The 21218-nt window shown below is 41.4% G+C and overlaps 1 protein-coding gene across 2 annotated transcripts; it reads left to right on the top strand.

Moving 5' to 3' along the window:
* Positions 1 to 3582: 3582 nt before the first annotated feature.
* LOC310949874 (nuclear factor of activated T-cells 5-like) lies at positions 3583 to 21135 on the top strand. 2 transcript variants are annotated; one of them, XM_083917472.1, is made up of 12 exons: positions 3583 to 3830; positions 11033 to 11161; positions 13509 to 14133; positions 14297 to 14480; positions 16486 to 16676; positions 16788 to 16960; positions 17232 to 17366; positions 17488 to 17540; positions 17668 to 17800; positions 18002 to 18186; positions 18278 to 20621; positions 20741 to 21135. In XM_083917472.1, exons 1-12 carry the CDS (start codon positions 3758 to 3760, stop codon positions 21124 to 21126), a joined length of 4611 nt encoding a protein of 1536 aa, XP_083773598.1. In that variant the 5' UTR covers positions 3583 to 3757; the 3' UTR covers positions 21127 to 21135. The 2 variants fall into 2 exon arrangements, with proteins under 2 accessions (XP_083773598.1, XP_083773599.1); XM_083917473.1 differs by lacking the exon at positions 3583 to 3830 and adding an exon at positions 12889 to 12951 and having other exon boundaries at positions 11127 to 11161.
* The last annotated feature ends 83 nt before the right edge of the window (positions 21136 to 21218 follow it).

The raw sequence follows: 21218 nt of genomic DNA, 5'->3' as shown, positions 1-21218 counted from the left end.
ACAAAAATCCAACTGTCAAAAGAGAATTAACCAGCACAGCATTTCCCGACACTTCCGCAATAACACGATGACGCACACCGAAGTGCATTCTGGGAAATAGAGGCTGAAGAAACATGCTGCGGTTGGCGCAGCAAAATCAAATAGGCTTTTTTGAGTATATAAAACTGTTGCTATTTCAAATATATATAACATGTTTTCCACCTTGAAAAAGAAGGAAGCGTAGACAGCCCTATTTCTTTTTTAATTTACTTTTTTTTATTTTATGGTCGTGTTGCTGTCCTCTTACCTTGTCATCTGTTAATTTAATTTTACTTTTTGTAAATTGTCGTTTGAACTGCTTGTAAAAGTGTCATATTGTTTATCTCGCCGTGTTGATGTGTATATAAAGTATGTATGGATCATAAGTGATTTTGTCTTTGCTCTGTATGTGCTGTATAAATAACGTTATCATTATTATTATTATTAATAATATTATTGTTGTTGTTTTTGTTGTTTTAATGCACTAAAGTTATTCTTTTATAAAATGAGAAAATTGGCTACTAGCTAGATTATTTACTTATGAAATTATCAGAAAACATATATCGTTATCAAGATATTAAACGGCCTATAGGCTATATATATATATATATCGGGATTGAAGATTTTGACCATATCGCCCAGCCTTTGGGTACATGAATTATCATGAATTCATGCATGATTTAATGCATGAAAAAGCATGGATTAAGTATATGCATGTAGTACTTCAAGAAGGAAGGTACAATAATGAATAGTATCTCATGCATTAATCAATGCAAGAACAAAATGATCATGATTTATTAATGGTGTTCACATCTTCTTTATAGTTAAGACTGCCATTTGGTACAGACCAAAACAACTGGCCAGTCATAGCAGTGCATATGTTGAATTCCACTTGTTATAATCATGATTAACTAAGCATTACTTTTTCATTATTTGTGTTAGATAACATACTGTATGATTCATGTTGGTGTGTTCACCAAGCGTTGCTTATAAATCAATAATCTTTGTGGCAGCCACGGAGGATCAAAAGTAGTGTGAACTAAGCCCATCACCACATCTCACCAACAGCCGAACCCTTCTAGCTAACCAAACAAAGGCCAATGAACGAGCTTATACTGCCTCTAAAAAAGTAATAATGACTATTAGGGGGAAAGGTTACATATTAAGTATCTAGAATATGTTACATTAAAACATAATCAAATTGGGAGATACAAGTAATTTACACATGTTTTTGTTTGTTTATTGTCTATTATTCCACACCAAGTTTGACCGGCCTGCACACCTGTTCCCCATCAGCTCATTGGCTATTTTGTATGCAGAGGCAGCAATGTGCCCTTTGTTTCTGGGACTATTTGTCTGTTAACTAGTTTGGTTACATGTTGCACGTGTCCTGCCTGTCTGACCTTTTTTAACACAATTCCACTGCTGGGCCTTGGCCTCCTTGGTCATTCGCATTCACTGCAACAGGAAATAAACTGGGACACATTTGAAATGTTTATGTTTACAACTTTGAAATGGTCTATTATTAGGGAACAGGGCACATGCTAAAGAAATAAATGAGTAGAAATAGCATCCTGATGCCTCCAGCACTCCACCATCCACTGACTGTAGAAAGAAGAGGAAGATTAGTAACTTCCCTATTAGCCACAGATCTCTTTCCTATACACTGCATATGTTATAACCTGCATTGAAACAATGTTTTCATTGTCCTTTATATGGAACAAATTTTGACATGTTACAGAACATTAATGACTGAAAATCCATTTAGCATTTGTTAATGTTATTAGAAACACCTGTGGGTTTGAAACCATCATGCAGTTATACAAACATTTTATTTGTATTTATCATTTGTCTTTTATATATTTAGATTGTATGTGGGAGTAAATGTCTCTTTATGTCTTTGTGTACCAGCTATTGAACTAAATGTCTTGCATTACTGATCAACCTGGTAAACCACTTGTGTTGTACCTGTTATTAATAACACCTAACCCGAGCTATGACCGCTGATAAATCTGAATCTGATGCCTTTTTGGAGTTTAGTGTGTCTGTTAAGTAGAAAGTTGCATCAGTGAGGGCAACACTAACTTAAGTCATGTCAACATCTCAAACACCGCTCTCTGCTGGATGAAATTATATCTGTCCGACAGAAAAACAGGCAGTTCAAATTGGTGATTCACTGTCTTCATACCTCAATTGTTCTGCTGGAGTACCACAGGTCTCAATACTGGCCCCTGTGTTATTCAGCCTACGTGTCACAAATACAATACAATTTAATTTATCAAACATGTTCTCCCCGTGTCTGCGTGGGTTTTCTCTGGGTTGTCCGGTTTCCTCCCACAAATCCAAAAGACGTGCACGTGTTAGGTTAATTGATGACTCTAAAAATTGTATCACTCCTGTTTGCTATGAATCACCAACTATGCTTTGAGCAATTTCTATTATTACTGCAGAGAAATACAGAGGACAGAGAGAGTGGTCTTCGGTGTAAACTTGAAATATGAGACACTTGCATGCTTTTTTTTGCTGACTTTGAAGAATCTGCTGACACTTGTTCAACCAGGTGGTTTAGTATAATCGGCTCCAAATATGCTTACTTCCATTTTCTTATCACAAACAGACTCTGAGAGTTCCTCAAGCTCCAGTTTTCATTTCATAGCGTGGCCAATGAGCATCCCTTCTACCGCGCCCAAAATGTGGAGCAGAGGTCAAGTTGCTGATGCACTAAAGCATGATGAGCTTGCTGTTGTGGATGACTTCATAATGCATGACAGTCACAAGAATGTATGATTCTTCAGACTGTGCATATGACACACAGCTTAGTTAAGATGTAACTTAAACCTAGCAAAACGACATTAAAACGCATGCGGAAATGGCCATGTCTCCTTGATCTGTAAGGTAACTTTCATGTTTAGCTTAGTATTCTACGGGGGAATTGTTGGGTCTATGTAAATCATAAATAGGTGATAGAGTGTGGTCTATACCTACTCTGTAAAGTGTCCTGAGATAACTTTTGTTATGATTTGGCACTATTAATTAAATTGAATTGAATTAGCTGTAACGGTAACTGTCAGTCAAACTAATCCACAATAATTGTTTTTAAGGTGCGATTTGCCGGAGGGCGTGGGTTCAAACCGGTTCAAACAGACTCCGGTCGAGCTACTGGACCAGGTGTGACGAACATGGCAACTTGATTGCTTTGAATTTTATTTTGTTGTTGCGACTACAATCTTCAGACACAGATGGCGGTTTTCTGCTCATTCTCCATATTCAGCCTGTGACCATTCAAGATTTAGAGAACATGTGTGTATAACGAAACCATCCATCTACCTATCTATGTAAATTACATATAAATGAGATTCAAGTACCCAATGACATTACTCTCTTCTGTGATGGTTCACTGTATCCTCAACCCGGCCACAGCGCATGCCCCTGGGCAGTAAAGGGGGGAGGGGCTAGGAGGTGGGCCGACCAACTGTAGGCAAGTGTGTGTTTGTGTGCGTGTGTTCGTCTCAACGTAGCACGAAATGTGTCTCCTCTCAGCAAAGACACACACACTAACGGGAGAGTTAACGGTTTTTTTTAAATTGAAAGTTTTGTTTTTGTCGCCTTAAGACTGTTTCGATGTTATACTCTTGTCTATTAAAACATTCCGCTTGTTTAAAACGAAATTATTTATTGGCCACGAGCTTCGTTTCTCCTGAAGAGTGGCCGCTTCCCCTCCCCTCGATGAAGCGCTGCGATGCCCTCTGATTTTATATCCCTCCTTAGCTCGGACCTCGACCTCAATTCCCCCAAATCTCTATACTCAAAAGGTAAGATTTTACACAATAAACGTGATGACACTTGTTCGTTTGTTCTGCTTTAATCGGAAGTAATGTGTCTGGATGGCTCATGTTTAAGCTGCTAGCTAGCTGTAGTTAGCTTGCTGTTAGCTAACCTAGCTAGCTTAGTTAGTTAGCTGCATTTTGGCTCCTGCATTGGCGAGTAACGTTACCTGGTTGGTTAGCTGTCCATGTGACGTGCGTGGAGGACAGTGATACGCCAGGATTGCTCGTGTAATCGTAACGGTAATACATATCGATGCAATTCAGTGTGTCATTATTAATTACAGGGCTGGTGATTGCTAGCATTTAGGTTACAGGCACATACTATTTAGCTTAACAGTCATCACATTGTTCAGTGGTTGAACGTACTTAAAAGTCTCAGTGGGATTATTCAGAGGTGTGTGTATGTGCAGAGGTGTTAATAGAGTATGTTGGGGCCCGAGGATAAAATTCACAGGGGCCCCTCGAACCAGCCTTCATCATTATTATGTTGATGTTATACTCACAAAAGTGTTATGGTATTGTTTGTTATTATTGTTGTTTCATTTTCTGTGGAGACACTTTTCAGTTTATTTCTCTAGTATGCGTTTATTTTTTTTCTGCTAATTGAGAATAAGAAAGAGAAACACACAATGACTAGAAGAAAAGGGACACAGGGTGGAAGCGCTGACTGGTAGTGTCACTGCGACTCTTTACAGCGCATCGCGGAAGCGGCGCTCATAATCCAAAGGGTTTGGAGGATGAGCAGTCGTGGTCCCACTTCACTTTTAGCTGTCCTGCGTTTCAAGTCAGGAGTATCTATCTGTCACCGGCGGCCGATCTGGGACCCTCTACATTAAGAATGACCTGACACATACAAAAAAAGATGCAAAACATTAAAAAAACAAAAACAAAATGTAATTCAAAAGTGCGCACTTGAGTTGTCATTAGGTTTATTTTAACTGAATCTTGTACGTCACTGGAAAAACAAAACAACTTGCAACAGGAGTGGATGGAGTCAGTTGGGGCCCCCTTAGGGATGTCAGGTCTCAGACTGTCATTGCAAACTTTGCCCACTGCTGCAGTTGAAAGTTTTTCAGCCCTCGGGGGACCCCTACTGACTGGGGGCCCCAGGCAGTTGCACCTCTGTGTATGTGCATGTTTATATCACAAGACAAGGACAACGTGTAGTGCATGTGTGTTGTTTTGTGTGTCCTTGTTGTTTAGTTTTGTTGGGTGACACTAAACCCTCTGTTGTTTTGGTTATTATGGATGGAAGTGAGCCAGAGTTTTCCTCCTCACATTCTTGCTTGTCACTTGTTTAAAATGGCTTTTGGCAAACTCATGTTTTTATGTTTTTAAGTCATTTTAATTTTATTTTTGCTTGCTCGTTTTTTTACTGTTTGGGTGGGTCTTCTTTTAACAATTTTATCACGTGAAGCACTTTGTGACTTTGTCTGTAAAAGGTGCTATATCAAATATTATCATAATTATTATTATTCTCTGTTTTCACAGAAAGAATGCAGTAACTGGCACATGAAAGCTCATTCTGACAGGGAGACTACTGCCATGCCCTAAGAGGTGCTGGGGCCACTAGTGCCAACCATTTAATCTGAAATAAGCTTTGAACATGTGTCAGTTAACTCTTATGTTATTATTAGGAGGGTGTAGCCACATCGGTTAGGAACTAGACCGTTACTGTAACGCTTGTTGTCAGACGGATTAGTGGATTGCCTTGGCTTTCAGCAGCACCTGTCTGCAGGTTAATTTCCTCCCCTGTTAACAAGTGTATCGACTTCATGAGTAAGGAAACTGTCTCTGAATCTGCGACTCAACACTGGCATCTATCGTGCTATTGCTTATTCATGAGCTGGCCTTGTATGGGTTGTGTGTTCTTGTGACGGTCTATTGCTTTTAAAGTGACAACCTGATATGCATGGATTTTAAGGTACACAGCCTAACAGTAGTATCGAAAGAATTGAAGCTGTAAAAAAGCACAAATTGATGCTACAATCCAATTTTTAACCCAAGAATGCACAAATGAAACAACAGGGAAGAAAAGCAACTGTGTGTGTAATGTGTTTGATGTGATAAGGAATATCTTTTTTAAATACTACTATTGTATCAAAGTTTAATATTCAGGTAGCATGACAACCTTTATTGATTATGCATCATAATAGCACGTTTGTGGACGGCAGAGTTTCCCTTTGTTATTTTAAGGTATGCATGATATGGATTATTTTTAAGCTGATACGATTTCCGATTTACGACTGCTACCGATAAGATTACAGATAATTTCACAGTTTTGCATTTTAAAAAGGAAGTTGATAACCTGTAGGGTAAGATCCAGTGAGCAAATATGGATGATTTAATATGCCATAGCTTCTAACTGGCATCACTATTGTTAACACAACAAATCTGTGATAGGCCATCATTGGCTGATAATGTATTACCAATATGTATTGTGTATCCCTAGTTATTTCACACTCTGCTCTTTGATTTAGTTCACATTTTGATGGTTAACAAATAGCACTTATACCCAGTATAATCTTTACCTGCCTGCTGTTGGACCTGCTGTTCTCACATCTGCCTGGCTGCTATGTATAGGATGCTCATGAGCTAGCAGAAAGCGCTGCTATGTGACCCTGAAATGCTCAGTTGAGCCTGCCATATGTGCACACTGTATCACATGATAACTGTGTATTTATATCTCAGCAATTGGGTGTGTGTTTATGTTGGGGTCAGCGTAGCAGACATGCCCACCAATGGTCTAGTGGGAGACCTCATGTATATCACTGTAAGTGAGTGAAAGGACAGCTGGCCAAGAGCCTCTTGGCCTGCCAGTGTGTATTGCAATATTTAGTAGGGGTGTAACGATACATCCATGTGCCTTTTATTTTCAAACTGCCACTTTATATTTATTCTTTTCTATTAAAAAGATTACTTTGTGTTTCCGGTAAATGTCTGGAAGAGCTAATTGTGTTGAACAGGTTTGTTTTAGGATGCCAGATTCTCATAACAAAAGATTCTTAATGCATCTCAATCATCATACTTTGTGACTGCTGTATGGCCACATTCAATGTAGCATAAGTATTTACATCCATCCTTAGAAGGAAGTCTGGTTTATTTTATTTACATAATTTATCAACACAACTGAAATATCTTCCAGCGCAGTAAAATATTCAATAAAAGAAAAGAATGTGTGCTGCTTTGACTTGCCAATGGGTCATCTATTTGACATCAATATTTTTCCCTCAAATTTCAAGTGGAAACATAATGTGACTGATTTGCATGTTAGCTTTATTGCAAAAATATTTTATGACACAGTTTGTATATAATTTTGTCCTGCTCGGCTTTTCAAGTGTTTTCTTTTAGATGGATAGAAAATCCCAAAATACAGTCTTGATCAGTGAGGAAAAAAACGAGCATCAGCTTATCAGTGTGAGAAACTTTCCTCCTTTCACACAGCATGTTTGTTGCAGGGCTGTTGCGCCTGTGTCAACGGTACAGACACGGAATGAGGAGACAAATCTGTTGCGCCTCTGAGCCGGCAACTCAGGTTGTCACAGAGCCGCCGGATTAGATTCCAGTGTTTGAGATTTACAACAAATCGCTCGCACGTCTAATGGAACAGAAGCGCTTTTGTTTTATTAAATGTATCATCCACATGTTTTTTTACATTTCAAGTCTATTTTTGTTGCTTTTATGAAGCGTAATTTGCATAGTCAGATGTTTAAATCACACAAATATCCCTTGTGTATTTTGAACTTGTATAGATTTGGTCCAACCATAGAGTGGTTTGTCATTCATTTTTGTACATAACCCTGCAAAGATAGAATTCATTAAGGTTATTTTCATTCTGTTCTATTATTATCTGTTATTTCATTGTAAATGAACTGAATTGATCATTTCGGTGCATGCATCCATTAGGCTTCATTTACTGTTGGTCACCTGAGACATATAAGAAATGAAAGTACCCCTTGCCCCATAACTTTTTTTGCTTATTCACCACACCTTTGTAAGCGTATACAGTGGTTAATTTCAAGCTAGGTTAACAACAGCAAAGATTGTGTTTTTAGAAAGTTCAAATACATATGGCATGCACTACTGCATGTTTTATGGAATTGTAAACTAGATGTTCTTGGTAGTAATTGGGTCATATCTTAAGCTTGCATGACTGATCTGGTTTATTCATCTAATCTACATAAGCAGGCACATGGAGAGCTAAATGGAGTATCCAGCCATGAATATCCTGTATAATTCAGTTTCAAGGTAAACAGTGATTGAGTAAATATCCAAAAATGGCATTCTTTGTGGTTTGAGTGTAGTGAGTAGCTCTTTTGTCTACACTCTGGCTTGAGCATATCGTTAGGAGTTCAAGAGTATAATTAAAGGAGCCATTATTGGGCACTGAGACACATTCTTGGTCTGCATATTTTTTCATTTTCAGCAAAAACATGGCCCTCGTGTATTGTCTATTCATCTGTCATCCCCCATCTTATCCCCAAGCCAGCTGCAACAAATAAAAATGGACTGGTGACCTTGCCATTTGGCAAAACCTTAAAGGCATGTGTAATGTGAGCTATGCATAACTTTGAGATGAGGTAATTTAATTGTTCTAAGTGTAGCTTTAAGCTCAGTCCGCCCCCCTGGCTGGCTAGTGTGTTGCAGCCTACTTTTTTTGGGCATACTCGGACAAACTTGTAGAGCTGTGCACATAAACTTGTACAGATGTCATCTGACTTCTATAAAAGCAAATCGAGACCAACACCAAAATCTAACATAATATTCTATTTTCTCTCGTAAAGTCACTCTTTCTTAAGCTTTCCTCTGTCATCAAACCATTTGATGAGATGACAAGATGTTAACATGGTTCACAGTACAGCCATTTCTCTAGTAACCAGAAATCATATTATGTTTGATTTGAACTGCACGGCTGTGTGGTTGCACCTTATTATGTCCATGAAATAAGAGCATTGAAGCGCAATACCTTTTGAGCCCCAAATGTAATTTGAAAGTAGACGGACAGTACACTGATTTTTTTTCTACAGTATGTACAGTTGTTTGACAACAATAAACACATGTTTTTAAGATCTTTTAAAGCACTAGGCTGAAAGGTTTTTTTATAGCGAGATATGTTTATACTCATGAAAGTATGCTATCAAAAGTATTGTTTTGATATTGGTACTATCATTTAAGTACTGTACTTGTAACAGAAAAGTGTCACTGTTTTGCCCACCCTGCCCTCCATGGGCAGTCTCTCGCATGAATAAATTCAAAACACTGAATGAAATCATGACTGACCATTTACATACCCAAATAACTTGAATGATTGAGCAACAATGTATGTTAATAAATTTGTGCTTGCACTGATTATCAGCCTTGTTAGTTTAGCATAAGTAGACCAAATATTAACTATCCTAAACCCATTAGTGCATGTTTACAAATATACTCTGTGTCTGAGAAGCTTCATGGGAGTTTTTTGTTCTTCCTATATTTACGCTAAAATCTGTTCTTGTAACAATCAATAAATGGGAATGCTAAGAATGTATTAAACAAGCCAAAAAAACATTAAGTAACCATTCCTGGGGCAGGGAAAAACTGTGTGTAAGTAGAAACTCATGATTAATTAAAAAATAAAATATCAATTGTAAGTGTCTAATCATTCAGGACGGATTTAAGAAACGGGTCTGAATGGGACCTCAGCTTGTGATGCTGTGCTCTGTGGTCTGCAAGCAATGAGGGAAAGCGAGTGACTTATACCCCATTCACAGCACAGTGACAGTGTTGACTCATTTTGATCTCTTTGTGACCCGCCTCCCAACCTGGATCAGAAGATGCCCAGCTCAGTGAATAGGCATTTCTGTTCTGTGTTTATTATGTAATGTAATTCATTTTTTTGGCAGGAATATGTATGTCATAGCCCACTGCTGTAAATATAGTGTGAGCCTGTGAATTGTGACGACGTTTTGTCCATATGCGAATGCTCTACGCTGCCTATGAATGGGCTCCAGGCAGGTTTTAACACACACTCAGTAGACTGGCATTATACACACATCTCCTCTGTGAAAGGGGTAATAGTCCAGACTTAGGTCATGTCGGGTTGCCAGACAATCTGTAATGCACCCTTGCACAAAGACTCTCTCTTCACACCATGAACAAAGCACAACAGACACTGATGGAGGGTTATCATGAGGATCATGCACACTTTGCTATTTGCTTCAAGACCACATTAAAGTTTATTATATATGGGCTATTTTCCAAGGCGCACATATCTTAAAAGTTGTGTAAATATATTTTCATGGTTTGCTTGGTTGAAAGGGACAGTTTAGTCAAACATGGTTATAAACAATAGTCAACAGATTGTGGTCATTGCCGCCAATGCACAGCTCTAATACCCATGTCAGGGTGTTGATGGGTCCCTGTTTCTTAGCAACCAGACTACCTAACAGTGTGTTTATCTGACATTGAAGGCAGATTATTCCACTGTAGCCGCAGTTGTTGTCTCTAGGAATCATCTTGACATAAAATATCAAGGAATGTCTGTGGGTCTTTTTACACATTACCCCATGGAGCTAATTAAGAATACCATAAGATAGCCCGTGTTGTGTTAGTGTTGACAGCTGAATTTTTTTTAATACGTGGAAACAAGCTCTGATCATAAGACCCAGGGTTGCTTTCAGTCAAATTCTGGGATTGCTTCCACTTTTAAAAAGAAAAAATACAGCCACGCTGAGTGAGCTACTGCGTAGTTTTGTTATTACGAGTAGGATTGCAGCAGAACAAGTGAAATCAACCACTGACACCATTGTATGTTGTGAGTCAAAATGTATTGACAGTATTTCAAAAGGGAAGTTGGGTCTTTTTTTAAAATTTTGTTCAGCATTAAACAATTTTTGGAGCCTGTGTCTAGGTGTCATTAGTGGCATGCATCTTAAGGCAATTCTGCAATGGCTTCAGTTTTTGTCCTGGTGTTTGAAGGGTTTAACTTGTGAGCATACTATCTCAAGTTAAGTGACTGCAAAAGCAAATATTGCTCTGTCTTCTTTTTAAAAATAGTCAGTCATTTTACCATAATGGTTTCCATATTACAATACGCTCCAGCAAAGCGTGAACAACCTTTTCTACTTACCTGGTCCTGTAATAAACAACAATCAGATTTCTGTCTTCCAGAACCTAATTTATCTTCTCCTGCTCATCCTTTATGACAGAGTCGGTATATGACCTCCTCCCCAAAGAGCTCCAGCTCCAGCCGTCATCCACGCAGACGGACCCAACCACCATGAGCCAGAAGAGTGGGGGAGAGGCGGGACCTCCCCCCCCTGCAGCCCTGGCCTCAGGTGAGCTACCTGCTGAGTCCATGAAAACCATGATCTGGGATCAGTTTCCCCATTGCCAAACTATTCCACAAAACAGTAGGGGTGGAGAAACTTTTATATCAGTGTCTGGGGGCAACTTCACCCTTTCACCAATTTTTTGAGAAAATATTGTCTGTTTAAGATTATATGAGCAAGTATTATAGCATCTATATTTCACTGGAGGTGTTTTAATACTGCTAGCATAGCAGAGTTGGGTACACGAGGGGTTTCTCTGGTTCCAGAAGGCTACAGTGCCATGGGCAGAGTGTTAAAGATCATTTTTACAGTGTACAATACTTAAACTGTATTTGAATATATTTTGGGATTCTCAATTTTTCCGTGATTAAGCTGTATTAAAGTAACCACCAATAAGTGAATAGCTGTTGTCATTGTTTCAGTTAGTCCTGTCTGTCGTCGTGTTTGACATGTTGGTGTTAGGGGACCTGTTAGGTACTTTGTTATATTCCCACCAGCAGCAGCAGCATGACAAGAGGCATTGCTTACCTTGACTGTGTCGGGGCTTTGATGGTTATCCAAACTGCAATACGTGCCTGCAGCTCTTCACCTAACAAGTTCACTTGATAAAAACTAAATATAGTTTTAGTCTAATTTCTAAATACTGTCATTATCTAGCTAATGTATACGGCAGTGACTATCATTTAAGAATCTCAAAGACTTCTATGTAATGAAAGTCAAACAGTCCTCATTACCTGGAAAGCTTTGCTCTGTCTGAATAACAACTCCAAGAAATGCAAGTTTGCTTTAACAGCATGCTCGCATAGCTTTCTCATTTCACTCTTTGTTTTCAGCAACACTTTTCCCTGTGATGCTTGTGCTCAATGCTTTGTTTTTTAACTCTGCTTTTTGGACAGTTAGAATATATTCTGGTGATCCCGCTTTAAAGATGCAGCATAACCCCATGCAGCATAAGCAGTACTGCTTATCCAGATACTATCCTTGGGCTTAAGCAATCATCTCAAACGTCCCTCATGTTATGAGTTTATATGGTGTTTGAGTCTGTGTATTAACACTTTTGAATGAGCATCTCTCTGATAGTCTCAGGATAGTTTTTTTTAGTTTTGTATTTTAACAAATGCCTTAAACAAGAAGAACCTATGCTCACTTGTCATTCACACATACTCTTATGTTACTCATACAATGGTAGGTCGTTGGATAATTCATTGAGGTCTCAAACAGTTTGAGCTTTGCAGCTAAATGATTCATCTACTCCCATGTTTCAAATCAGCTGACATCATCATTAAATATGAAGGTTCTGTCTCTTTATGAAACAGTGAAGTTGCCCCCTACAAATCTTTGGAAAAGGAATGTGGTCTGATCTTGGATCATGGTTCAGGGCAGCCATCATCAGCTAAAACTCTGAATGATTCTAGTCTTGAGTTTCATCTAGAGAGTTAACTAGAGAAACTAACTGGTTAACAGTGTCGGAGAGAGCACTTTTATTAACGCTACCTTTTAACTTTCCTGTCTGACCCAGCTGGCCCTAAGCAGTACTGATCAAAAGCATGACTACTGTAATGTCCGCCAGATCATCATTAACCAAATACACATGCTTCAAAATGTCTATAAATGATCAACTTCAAAAGTTACTCCTTCAGTATATGAACTCATCCAATTTACTGATTGACAGAAGTTGAATCTTGAATGATCAGCTCTCTTGTTGCTCATTGGCTGTCTCGTTTTTATTGCAGGAAGTTCCCTCTGAGGCAGGGAGTGTCTGCATATAAAATGGTCTGCAGTTCACTGCTCCATAGGTCAGAGGCTTGTTTATTCTGTCTCCATGGCTACGCTCAGTCCCAACCAAATCTTCCAATTGGCATGCGCAAACTACTGTTAACTACTGAATGCACATTGCACAAACTGTACTGTAACCCTGGCATCCCTGGCAAATTTAATTTGGCGCCACATTACCAGCTTGCAAATTTGACTGTACAAGAAAGTTTGACCAGATTTTGTTCTGTTTCTTTCTGGCAATGTGTATGTAACAACTTGTAGCTTGCTTTTGTTTTTGTAAACAAAGCATGTCAGTTTTGTCACATTGATTTTAATTGAGAAAGGTTTTGTAGGAATCAAAACATTGTGGGACCTATAGTACCCTTCTCAACTTTAACTTCAGAATATTTGATCAATGCTTGACAGCTCTCGCATGCACAGTGAGAGCATATAACCCACAACAGTCTGTTGAAATTGGAGTTGGGAAGAGGGGAAATCAATACAAATCATGCACAAATTCAGCTGCTTGAATGGGACTGCTAGCCTGCACTTTGCTGAATATTTGTACTAACTTATTTATCTGTATATACTACTGCAGATGCCACCTCTTCCACCTCCAGCCCCTCTGCCTCCTCCCCCCTGGCCATGGGAGTCCCGTCCACTGGCTCCTCAACTTCATCCTCAGACCATCTCAAGGTTCCCCAGCATGTCCACTCCACCGGAGGGGATGGAGCTGGAGTTTCAGAGATTCAAGGTATGGAGGGTGCTGTATCTGCCCCCAGCAGAGGCAACAGTGGAGCAAACACTGCAACAGGAGACGTAGGGTCAGGAGTGTTGTCAGGGCTAGGAGTCCAGCAGCCTCAGAACACCCCATCAAAACGGAGGCCGGTGTTGAGCATATCCCCACCACCCGAGGACCTATTTGACGACAGCCAGATGTCTTGCCAAGAGGAGCCTGCCGCATCTGGTCCAACCGGTCCAGATTCAGAGCATAGCAGCAACATGTGGGCTGATGACTCCGTCTCCAACTTCAGCTTGATCAGCTCTATCTCCTACAACGACAACACAGAGGTGCCACGCAAGTCTAGGAAACGCACCCCTCGTCAACGTCCCGGGCCCAAGCCTGCTCCTCCAGAGGACAGCATGGATGTGTTTGATGCTGACAGTGCCAAGGCCCCTCACTTTGTCCTATCCCAGTTGGGCACAGACAAGACCAGTCCCAGGTGGGGTGACCGTTGTCCAATGTACATTCTGTCAACATTTTAACTCAGAGTACCTTTGTCTTTCTGTAGGAATGCAGTTAATGTTTTTTTTATATTGTTTTGTCTAGGATCAATTAATTTCTAGAAGTCATATTAATGCTATGTGGTTTTTGTTGTTTTGCAGCTCTCTTGAGTCAGGATCTGGAGTGAAGGGTGGATCACTGTGTACTCAGTACCCCCAGAGGAGTGATGGGAAAGAGCTAAAGATCCTGGTGCAGCCAGAAACCCAGCACAGAGCTCGCTATCTGACTGAGGGCAGCAGAGGTTCTGTCAAAGATCGCACACAGCAAGGATTCCCCACTGTCAAGGTTTGACAAAGAAGGCCAACGGCTGCCTCTTGACACAAGAAAAATATTAACACCTATGTTGGAAGTGACTGAATAAGGCCAAATATACACAGGACATGGAGTGTAGAGTGCTGTGCACCACAAGAGAATGGTCATGTCTGTTAGGGCACATCAGAAACATTCACTCATTAACCAATACCCATCAGCCAATTTTTGTTTTGCTTTTTTTTTTTTTTTTTTTACAATGGGTAGCCTGCTGTATTCTACATGGTACATCATTTTTTTTTAAAAACCAACAGGCAACAGACCCAATTTTCAAATAATTGAAAACTAGATCACCCTATAATAGGGCTGTAGGATTTTATCGATTCTGCAATATAAATCAACATTTTGTTTCCATAGAAAGTATACATTTTTTTTGCTGCAAGTATCGATGCATTAAGTCTCATTCAAATCCCCCTGGCACTCTGCTCGCTGCCCATTTTTTCTTCCCGTTCGCTTTGCAGGAAGAGTTATTAGGTCAGCCAGCCGCTAGTGTCGCTGTAGAGCATTTGCTGTCTGTCCAGCAGAGATGGGGACTCGAGATGCACGAGCCACAGCCCTTTTGTGTGGAGTTTGCCTGTTCTCCTTGTGTCTGCGTGGGTTTTCCTTGGGTTCTCATGCATGTGTCAGGTTAATTGATGGCTCTAAATTGACTGTAGGTGTGAATGGTTGTCTGTCTCTGTTTGTCTCTATGTGCCCTGTGATACACTTGCATCCTGTCCAGGGTGTACCCCGCCTCACGCCTGATGTCAGCTGGACCAATATAAAATACATGACTATAATACAATTGAAATATATCAAATAAGTAAAAAAGCTTGTATACATCACGATCGAGGATAATCATGAATATATATAATGCAGAATATCTACAACCAGATGTGTCTGCCCCCAAGTTATTATCAAATTATTAAAATTCACCGATATGAGCAGGACCTGGAGTTTCAGGTGTGTCTGTAAATAGTTCCAGGTAAAGGGAGCAGCAGACTTTCTTTATTTACACTAGATTATAAGGTGTCATTAGTTGAGACTTTGTGTAATTATACAATATGGTTGCACTTCAACTCTATTTTATTATTTATTAAAACCAAAAGAGACTTGTTTAGAACTTGCTGCTTCCTTGAGAGACTTGGGACTTGACTCGGACTTGCAAGAAGTGACTCGTTACCATCTCTGCTGTGCAGTCAGAGCCATCTATTGTGTAATTGATTCTTTCAGGTTTTATTAATTCAATCCGAGTAAATAGAACACTCACAAGATGTCACCAAAATCACACTGTCCCTTTAAAATCTTTCAGAAAATGATGTAAGTGTATCGTATCGAATCGTATTGTTGGCTGAATATTGTGAGATATATCGTATCGTGAGCTGAATATCGTGTATCATATCTTATCGTGAGACTAATGTATCGCTACAGCCCTATCTTATAGTAATTGAACCTGTTATGATAAATCTCGTCAAGGAAGAGAAGAAATAGTGCTTAATTCTTCAATAAGTCACTTAACCCTCGACCGCTCCACTGGGGCTGCTTAGTGGCCAGCAGATAAAACTGTGGCTGTGTTGAGCTGCTTCCAACTGTTACTGTGTGTAGAGTATGAAGCACTCAACAAAACAACCTTGAAATGCATCAACACACATTTAGATAACAGTAAAGATGCTAGAATGTTTATCTTTCAACAAATTCTTGTTCTTTGTGATATAATTGAATATTTCCCATATGCAGTGTATTTTTGTGATATCCATGCAAGGAGCAAAAAGATGTCTCTTTCTGGCAAGCATCCACACATTACATTTCACTTCACAGTATGCATGTTTTTTTCTGCTTGCTCAAGTAAGGAAGCATCACTAAGTATGCATTTTGCAGTTACTCGACGACCAGTTTGCTTGGAGTTTAAAACCACTTTATTCCTTAATAGTGTTGTGTTTTATATTATTAGTTAGGGTCAATTCAACTTATTTACACACATTTTATTTATTTTTGTCCCTAGTTGGAAGGTGTGAGTGAACCAGTTGTGCTGCAGGTGTTTGTAGCAAATGATGCAGGCAGAGTGAAGCCTCACGGTTTCTACCAGGCATGCAGAGTGACAGGACGCAACACCACTGCCTGCAAAGAGGTGGACATAGAGGGCACCATTGTTATTGAGATCCCTCTGGAGCCCTGCAATGATATGACCCTCGCGTAAGGAGTTATTTTTTGTTTATAATCCATTATCAGTTAATACTTGTTAATAGTAGTGTTGATGTACTTAGTGTCTTTTCATGTATTCCCCATTCTTTGGTGTTTCTTCAGGGTGGACCGTGTAGGAATTTTGAAGCTGCGTAATGCAGATGTGGAGGCCCGTATTGGTGTGGCAGGGTCCAAGAAGAAGAGCCCGCGAGCCAGGCTGGCCTTCAGAGTGAGCATCCCCCAACCTGATGGATCAGCCCTTACACTACAGGTCGCCTCATCACCCATCCTCTGCAGTGAGTGTTTCAGGCCCATTATGAACCAAATAAAACTGTCAATATCACTCCTAAGCTACAAAGGTAACAGCCACCACCAGCCGTCATGAGGCGAAATGCTGGGGAATGTTGTTTACAGGTGGTGTTTGGCTTTCGTCAGGCATAGCATGTAGGATGGTCTCAATGCATCGGTCAGACTTATTATTGTTTTTGTCTTCCAGATGCCCTCTGGCAAACACTAGCCCATATTTTATGTGAGTTTTGATTCTTTGACTCTTCTGTCATTCTCCAGCCCAGCCAGCAGGAGTGCCAGAGATCCTGAAGAAGAGTCTTCACAGCTGCTCAGTGAGAGGAGGAGAGGAAGTTTTTATCATCGGAAAGAACTTCCTCAAAGGAACCAAAGTTATTTTTCAGGAGAATATTGCAGGTGCTGTAGCCAGCTTGGTGTTGTCATTGTAGTTGTATGTCAGTGTAATTTGTGTGAAATGTGTTTCTGCATGTACACTGCTGATGGATAAAAGGAGTATAATATTTTGTCTTATTTGCAGATGATAACTCCTGGCAAGCTGAGGCAAAGATTGACATGGACCTTTTCCATCAGGTAAATGCAGCTGAACATGTGTTCTTGACTGTTACTAGCTGCTTTATCAAACCTGCCTGCTTTCACTGACCATACTTTTAATATTTTACTGAAAATGTGATTGCCCTTTTTGATCTCTGTTTTTCAGAACCATTTAGTAGTGACAGTCCCTCCGTTCCACAACCAGTCAGTCACTTCTCCCGTTTCTGTGGGAATATTTGTGATGACCAATGCTGGTAAATCACATGACGCCCAGCCCTTCACCTACACTCCAGACTCAGGTACAGCCATCAGTTCAAGCATAAAGTAAACCTATTTTTAAGAAACTGTGACCTTATAATATCAGCATTAAATCAAGTGGATGTATAAACAGGTTTCAGTATTGCTGAAACGCCAGAAATCATCAGTGACTTATCATAGAAAACTGCACCTATCATACTGTTTCATGATTTGAGTTTCTGTGTTTCCACTCTTACCCACAGCTGATAACGCGAATGTCCGGCCAATAAAAACAGAGGGATCCTCCCTGGTCAAGACGTGTATATTTGATGGCCAGATCAAATCTATATCTCCTGGGCAAACTGACAGCTCTGCTCCGCCTTCCAAACGGCAAGAGGACACACCAATGGAAGTATCTAGCAATCCACCACCCACAGATGTTTTTAAGGTAAGATACCAGTTATTCTCCAGAAAGCAGAATAAAAATATCTTCTTCAGAATTGCAGTTGTAAACATTTCTGTATCCTCTCTTTTCTTAGCCAACTCCTGACCCTCTTGTCGCAGTGCAGCAGACACTTGAGCTCCGCTCTAGTCCTCATCAAGGTGGAGAGTCCTTTCAGAGCCCAATGCCCCTACAACCAGAAGATGTGGAGCTTCCACAGGTGCCCCCGGTCTTCCCTAACCTAGAGTCACTCAGCACCATACAAAAGCAAGATATTGCCCCCACAACCTCATTCCCAGTGCCGGGCGATACTACAATCCCCCCTGTGACACCCGAAGTCCCTCAGCAATTCCTCAGAGACCCTCAGGACAGCATTCCTCCTGACAGTTCCAATAATAGTGGAGGGGTGGTAGTTTTGACCATGGATCCCTCTCGAACCCAGCCACAACAGTCAGAGATTCCCCTGTTTCCCCAGGAAGGGGTGGTCCAGCTGGAGAGGGCAGTAAGAGAGCTACAGGCTGGAGGTAACACCACACTCCAGCAGGTGTTGGAGGCGGCTGTAGCCCAGCAGCAGCTGAACTCTGTGCTGTACAGCTCAACCCCCTCTGCAGACTCCCTTCAGCAGCACGTCCAGGAGAACATGAATAGCCTTCGATTGGGAACCACTGATAACTCAATATCGACACAACAACAGCTTCAGATGCAACAGCAACAGCAGATACAACAGCAACAACAAATACAGCAACAACAGCAGATGCAACAGCAACAGCAGATGCAACAGCAACAGCAGATACAGCAACAACAGCAGATGCAACAGCAACAACAGCAGATGCAACAGCAACAACAGATACAACAGCAACAACAGATACAGCAACAACAGATACAACAACAACAACAGATACAGCAACAGCAGATACAGCAGCAACAACAAATGCAGCAACAGTATCAACAGCATCAACAACTGCAGCAACAACAGCAAATCATGGGTAACCTTCAGCATCAACAACAGCAGCAACAATTACAGCAGGAACAGCAGCAAGTTCTTGGCAACATGCAGATTCAACAACAACTTATACTACAGCCACAAGACCAGCAGCAACTGCAGCAGCAGCAAATTATAGAGAATATTCAACAGCAACAACAGTTGCAACAAAATCAGCAACAGCAAGTCCTTAACAACATCCAACTTCAGGATCAGCAACAACAAAATCAAATACTTACCAGTTTACAACAACATCAGTTACAACAGCAGCAGCAGCAGCAACAACAACAACATCAACAACAGCAAAATCAAGCATTGAGCAACTTACAACAGCAACAACTACAAGAGCAGCAGGTGTTGGAGAATTTACAACAGCACCTTCAGGCTGAGTTGCTTCAGCCCCAGATCCACTCCTCCCCCCAAGTACAGCAGCCAGTGTCCCTCCTTCAACAGGCTGGAGAGCTGCTCACCATTCAGACCAGCTTCCCAACACAGCCACCATCCCACACGTCACCCCCACAACAGCTCTTTCAATCGCCCCGGCCCCTGGCTGAGACCCAGGGCTCCCAGCAGCAGGTCCAGGCTGCTCTGCTCCAAAATACACTGACCGTTCTGACTAGTGGCAGTCTCAACGCAGAGCAGCAGCCTACAGGGTCAACCCTATACCTGTCCCCAAGCCCTCAGCCCCAACAACAGCAGCTGGCATTCATCTCCTCCATGGAGACGTCTAACAGCCAGCCCCAGCCTGTTGCAATGTTTCAGAATCAACCCCAAGCTCAGCTTTCCCAAATGCAGCAACAGAGCACCCCCATGGAGCAGCAGCAGTCTCCGCAGCAGAACCAACAACAGCCACCCCAGCTTCCAATGGGCCAGCAGGGCTCCTTGTTCCAAAGTATCCCAAACCACCCACAGCCTAACCCTGTGCCCCAGAGCCAGCTTCCCCAACCACAGCAGACCGGTCTCCTCCTCTGCACCACAGATCTTAATCCCCAGGCTATTCCCCCAACCATTCTCTTCAGCACCCAGACCCAAGGCCCTTCTCCTATGGGTAGCATTAGCATTGGACTCTCCCAGCCAGACCCAGCAGAGCCCATGTCCTTCCAAGACCAGAGCTCCTCCGGCAGCAACACAACATCCACTGAGAACCGACAGCAGAGCCTGTTCCAGGAACAGCAGCCAATGCAAGTGGGCTCGAGTTCCAGCAGCGTCCCAAGCGGTCAATCTGTGGAGATGTTTTTGCCACAGACTTCTCTGTCCAGCCTGCAGAGCACTATTGGCTCACAGGAGCTAAACAACCAGGCTTCAGCCTCTGGCACAACCATCTTTGTGGTACAGGGTGGTGTGGGTGTGGTAGCCAACCCTGGCCAGCAGCCGCCGGAGCAGCTTTTTCAGACAGCTGTGGGTGGGAATGTGGCTCCACAAGGACAAGCCAACCTGTTTGTGTTCGGCATCCAGAATGGTAAGATTTTGGTCTTTTCCACCTCTGAATTTAAGCAATTGTGTTGAATTCCAGTCAATGCCACTGCCTTTACCTACTGCTTGATTATAGTGATTATTTCCGTTTTCTCTTCCCCGCAGACTCGCCCCAGCTGCTCAATTCCTCTGGACCTGCCCTGCAAGCTCAGGGCCAGCCTCAGAGCTCCAGTCACATGCAGCCTCTTTTGGACCAGCCCACGTCCACCATGCACAGCAGCTTACAGAACACCCTTCAGGCACAGATGCAGTCCAACTTAGAAAACGCCATGCAGACCAGCCTACAGAATGCAATGCAGACAAACACACAAACAGCTCTGCAGACCAGTTTACAGGCAACCATAGACACAAGCCTGCCAACTCCAATGCAGACCAATCTACAGACACAGATACAGAGCAGCTTACAGAATCAGTTGCAGGCATCAATATCCGCATCATCCAACATGGATAAAATTGAGGACCTACTGGAAAGTCTACAGAAGCAGTCATAAATGTTTGGACCACGTGGGAACTAAGGAGAGTGAGTGATATGTAGCTGAGAGTTATACATCCTTATCAACAAACTGTGTGGTGTTTTGTGCCA

Source organism: Echiichthys vipera, assembly GCF_963691815.1.
Source record: "Echiichthys vipera genome assembly, chromosome: 7".
Lineage (NCBI taxonomy): Eukaryota > Metazoa > Chordata > Actinopteri > Perciformes > Trachinidae > Echiichthys > Echiichthys vipera.
This window is presented reverse-complemented; position numbering and strand designations above follow the sequence as displayed.

Coding starts and splice junctions, on each gene's coding strand:
- LOC310949874 (XM_083917472.1), top strand. CDS start 3,758: ATGCCCTCTGATTTTATATCCCTCCTTAGCTCGGACCTCGACCTCAAT. Junction 3,831..11,032: donor CAAATCTCTATACTCAAAAG/GTAAGATTTTAC, acceptor CCTTTATGACAG/AGTCGGTATATGACCTCCTC. Junction 11,162..13,508: donor CCCTGCAGCCCTGGCCTCAG/GTGAGCTACCTG, acceptor ATACTACTGCAG/ATGCCACCTCTTCCACCTCC.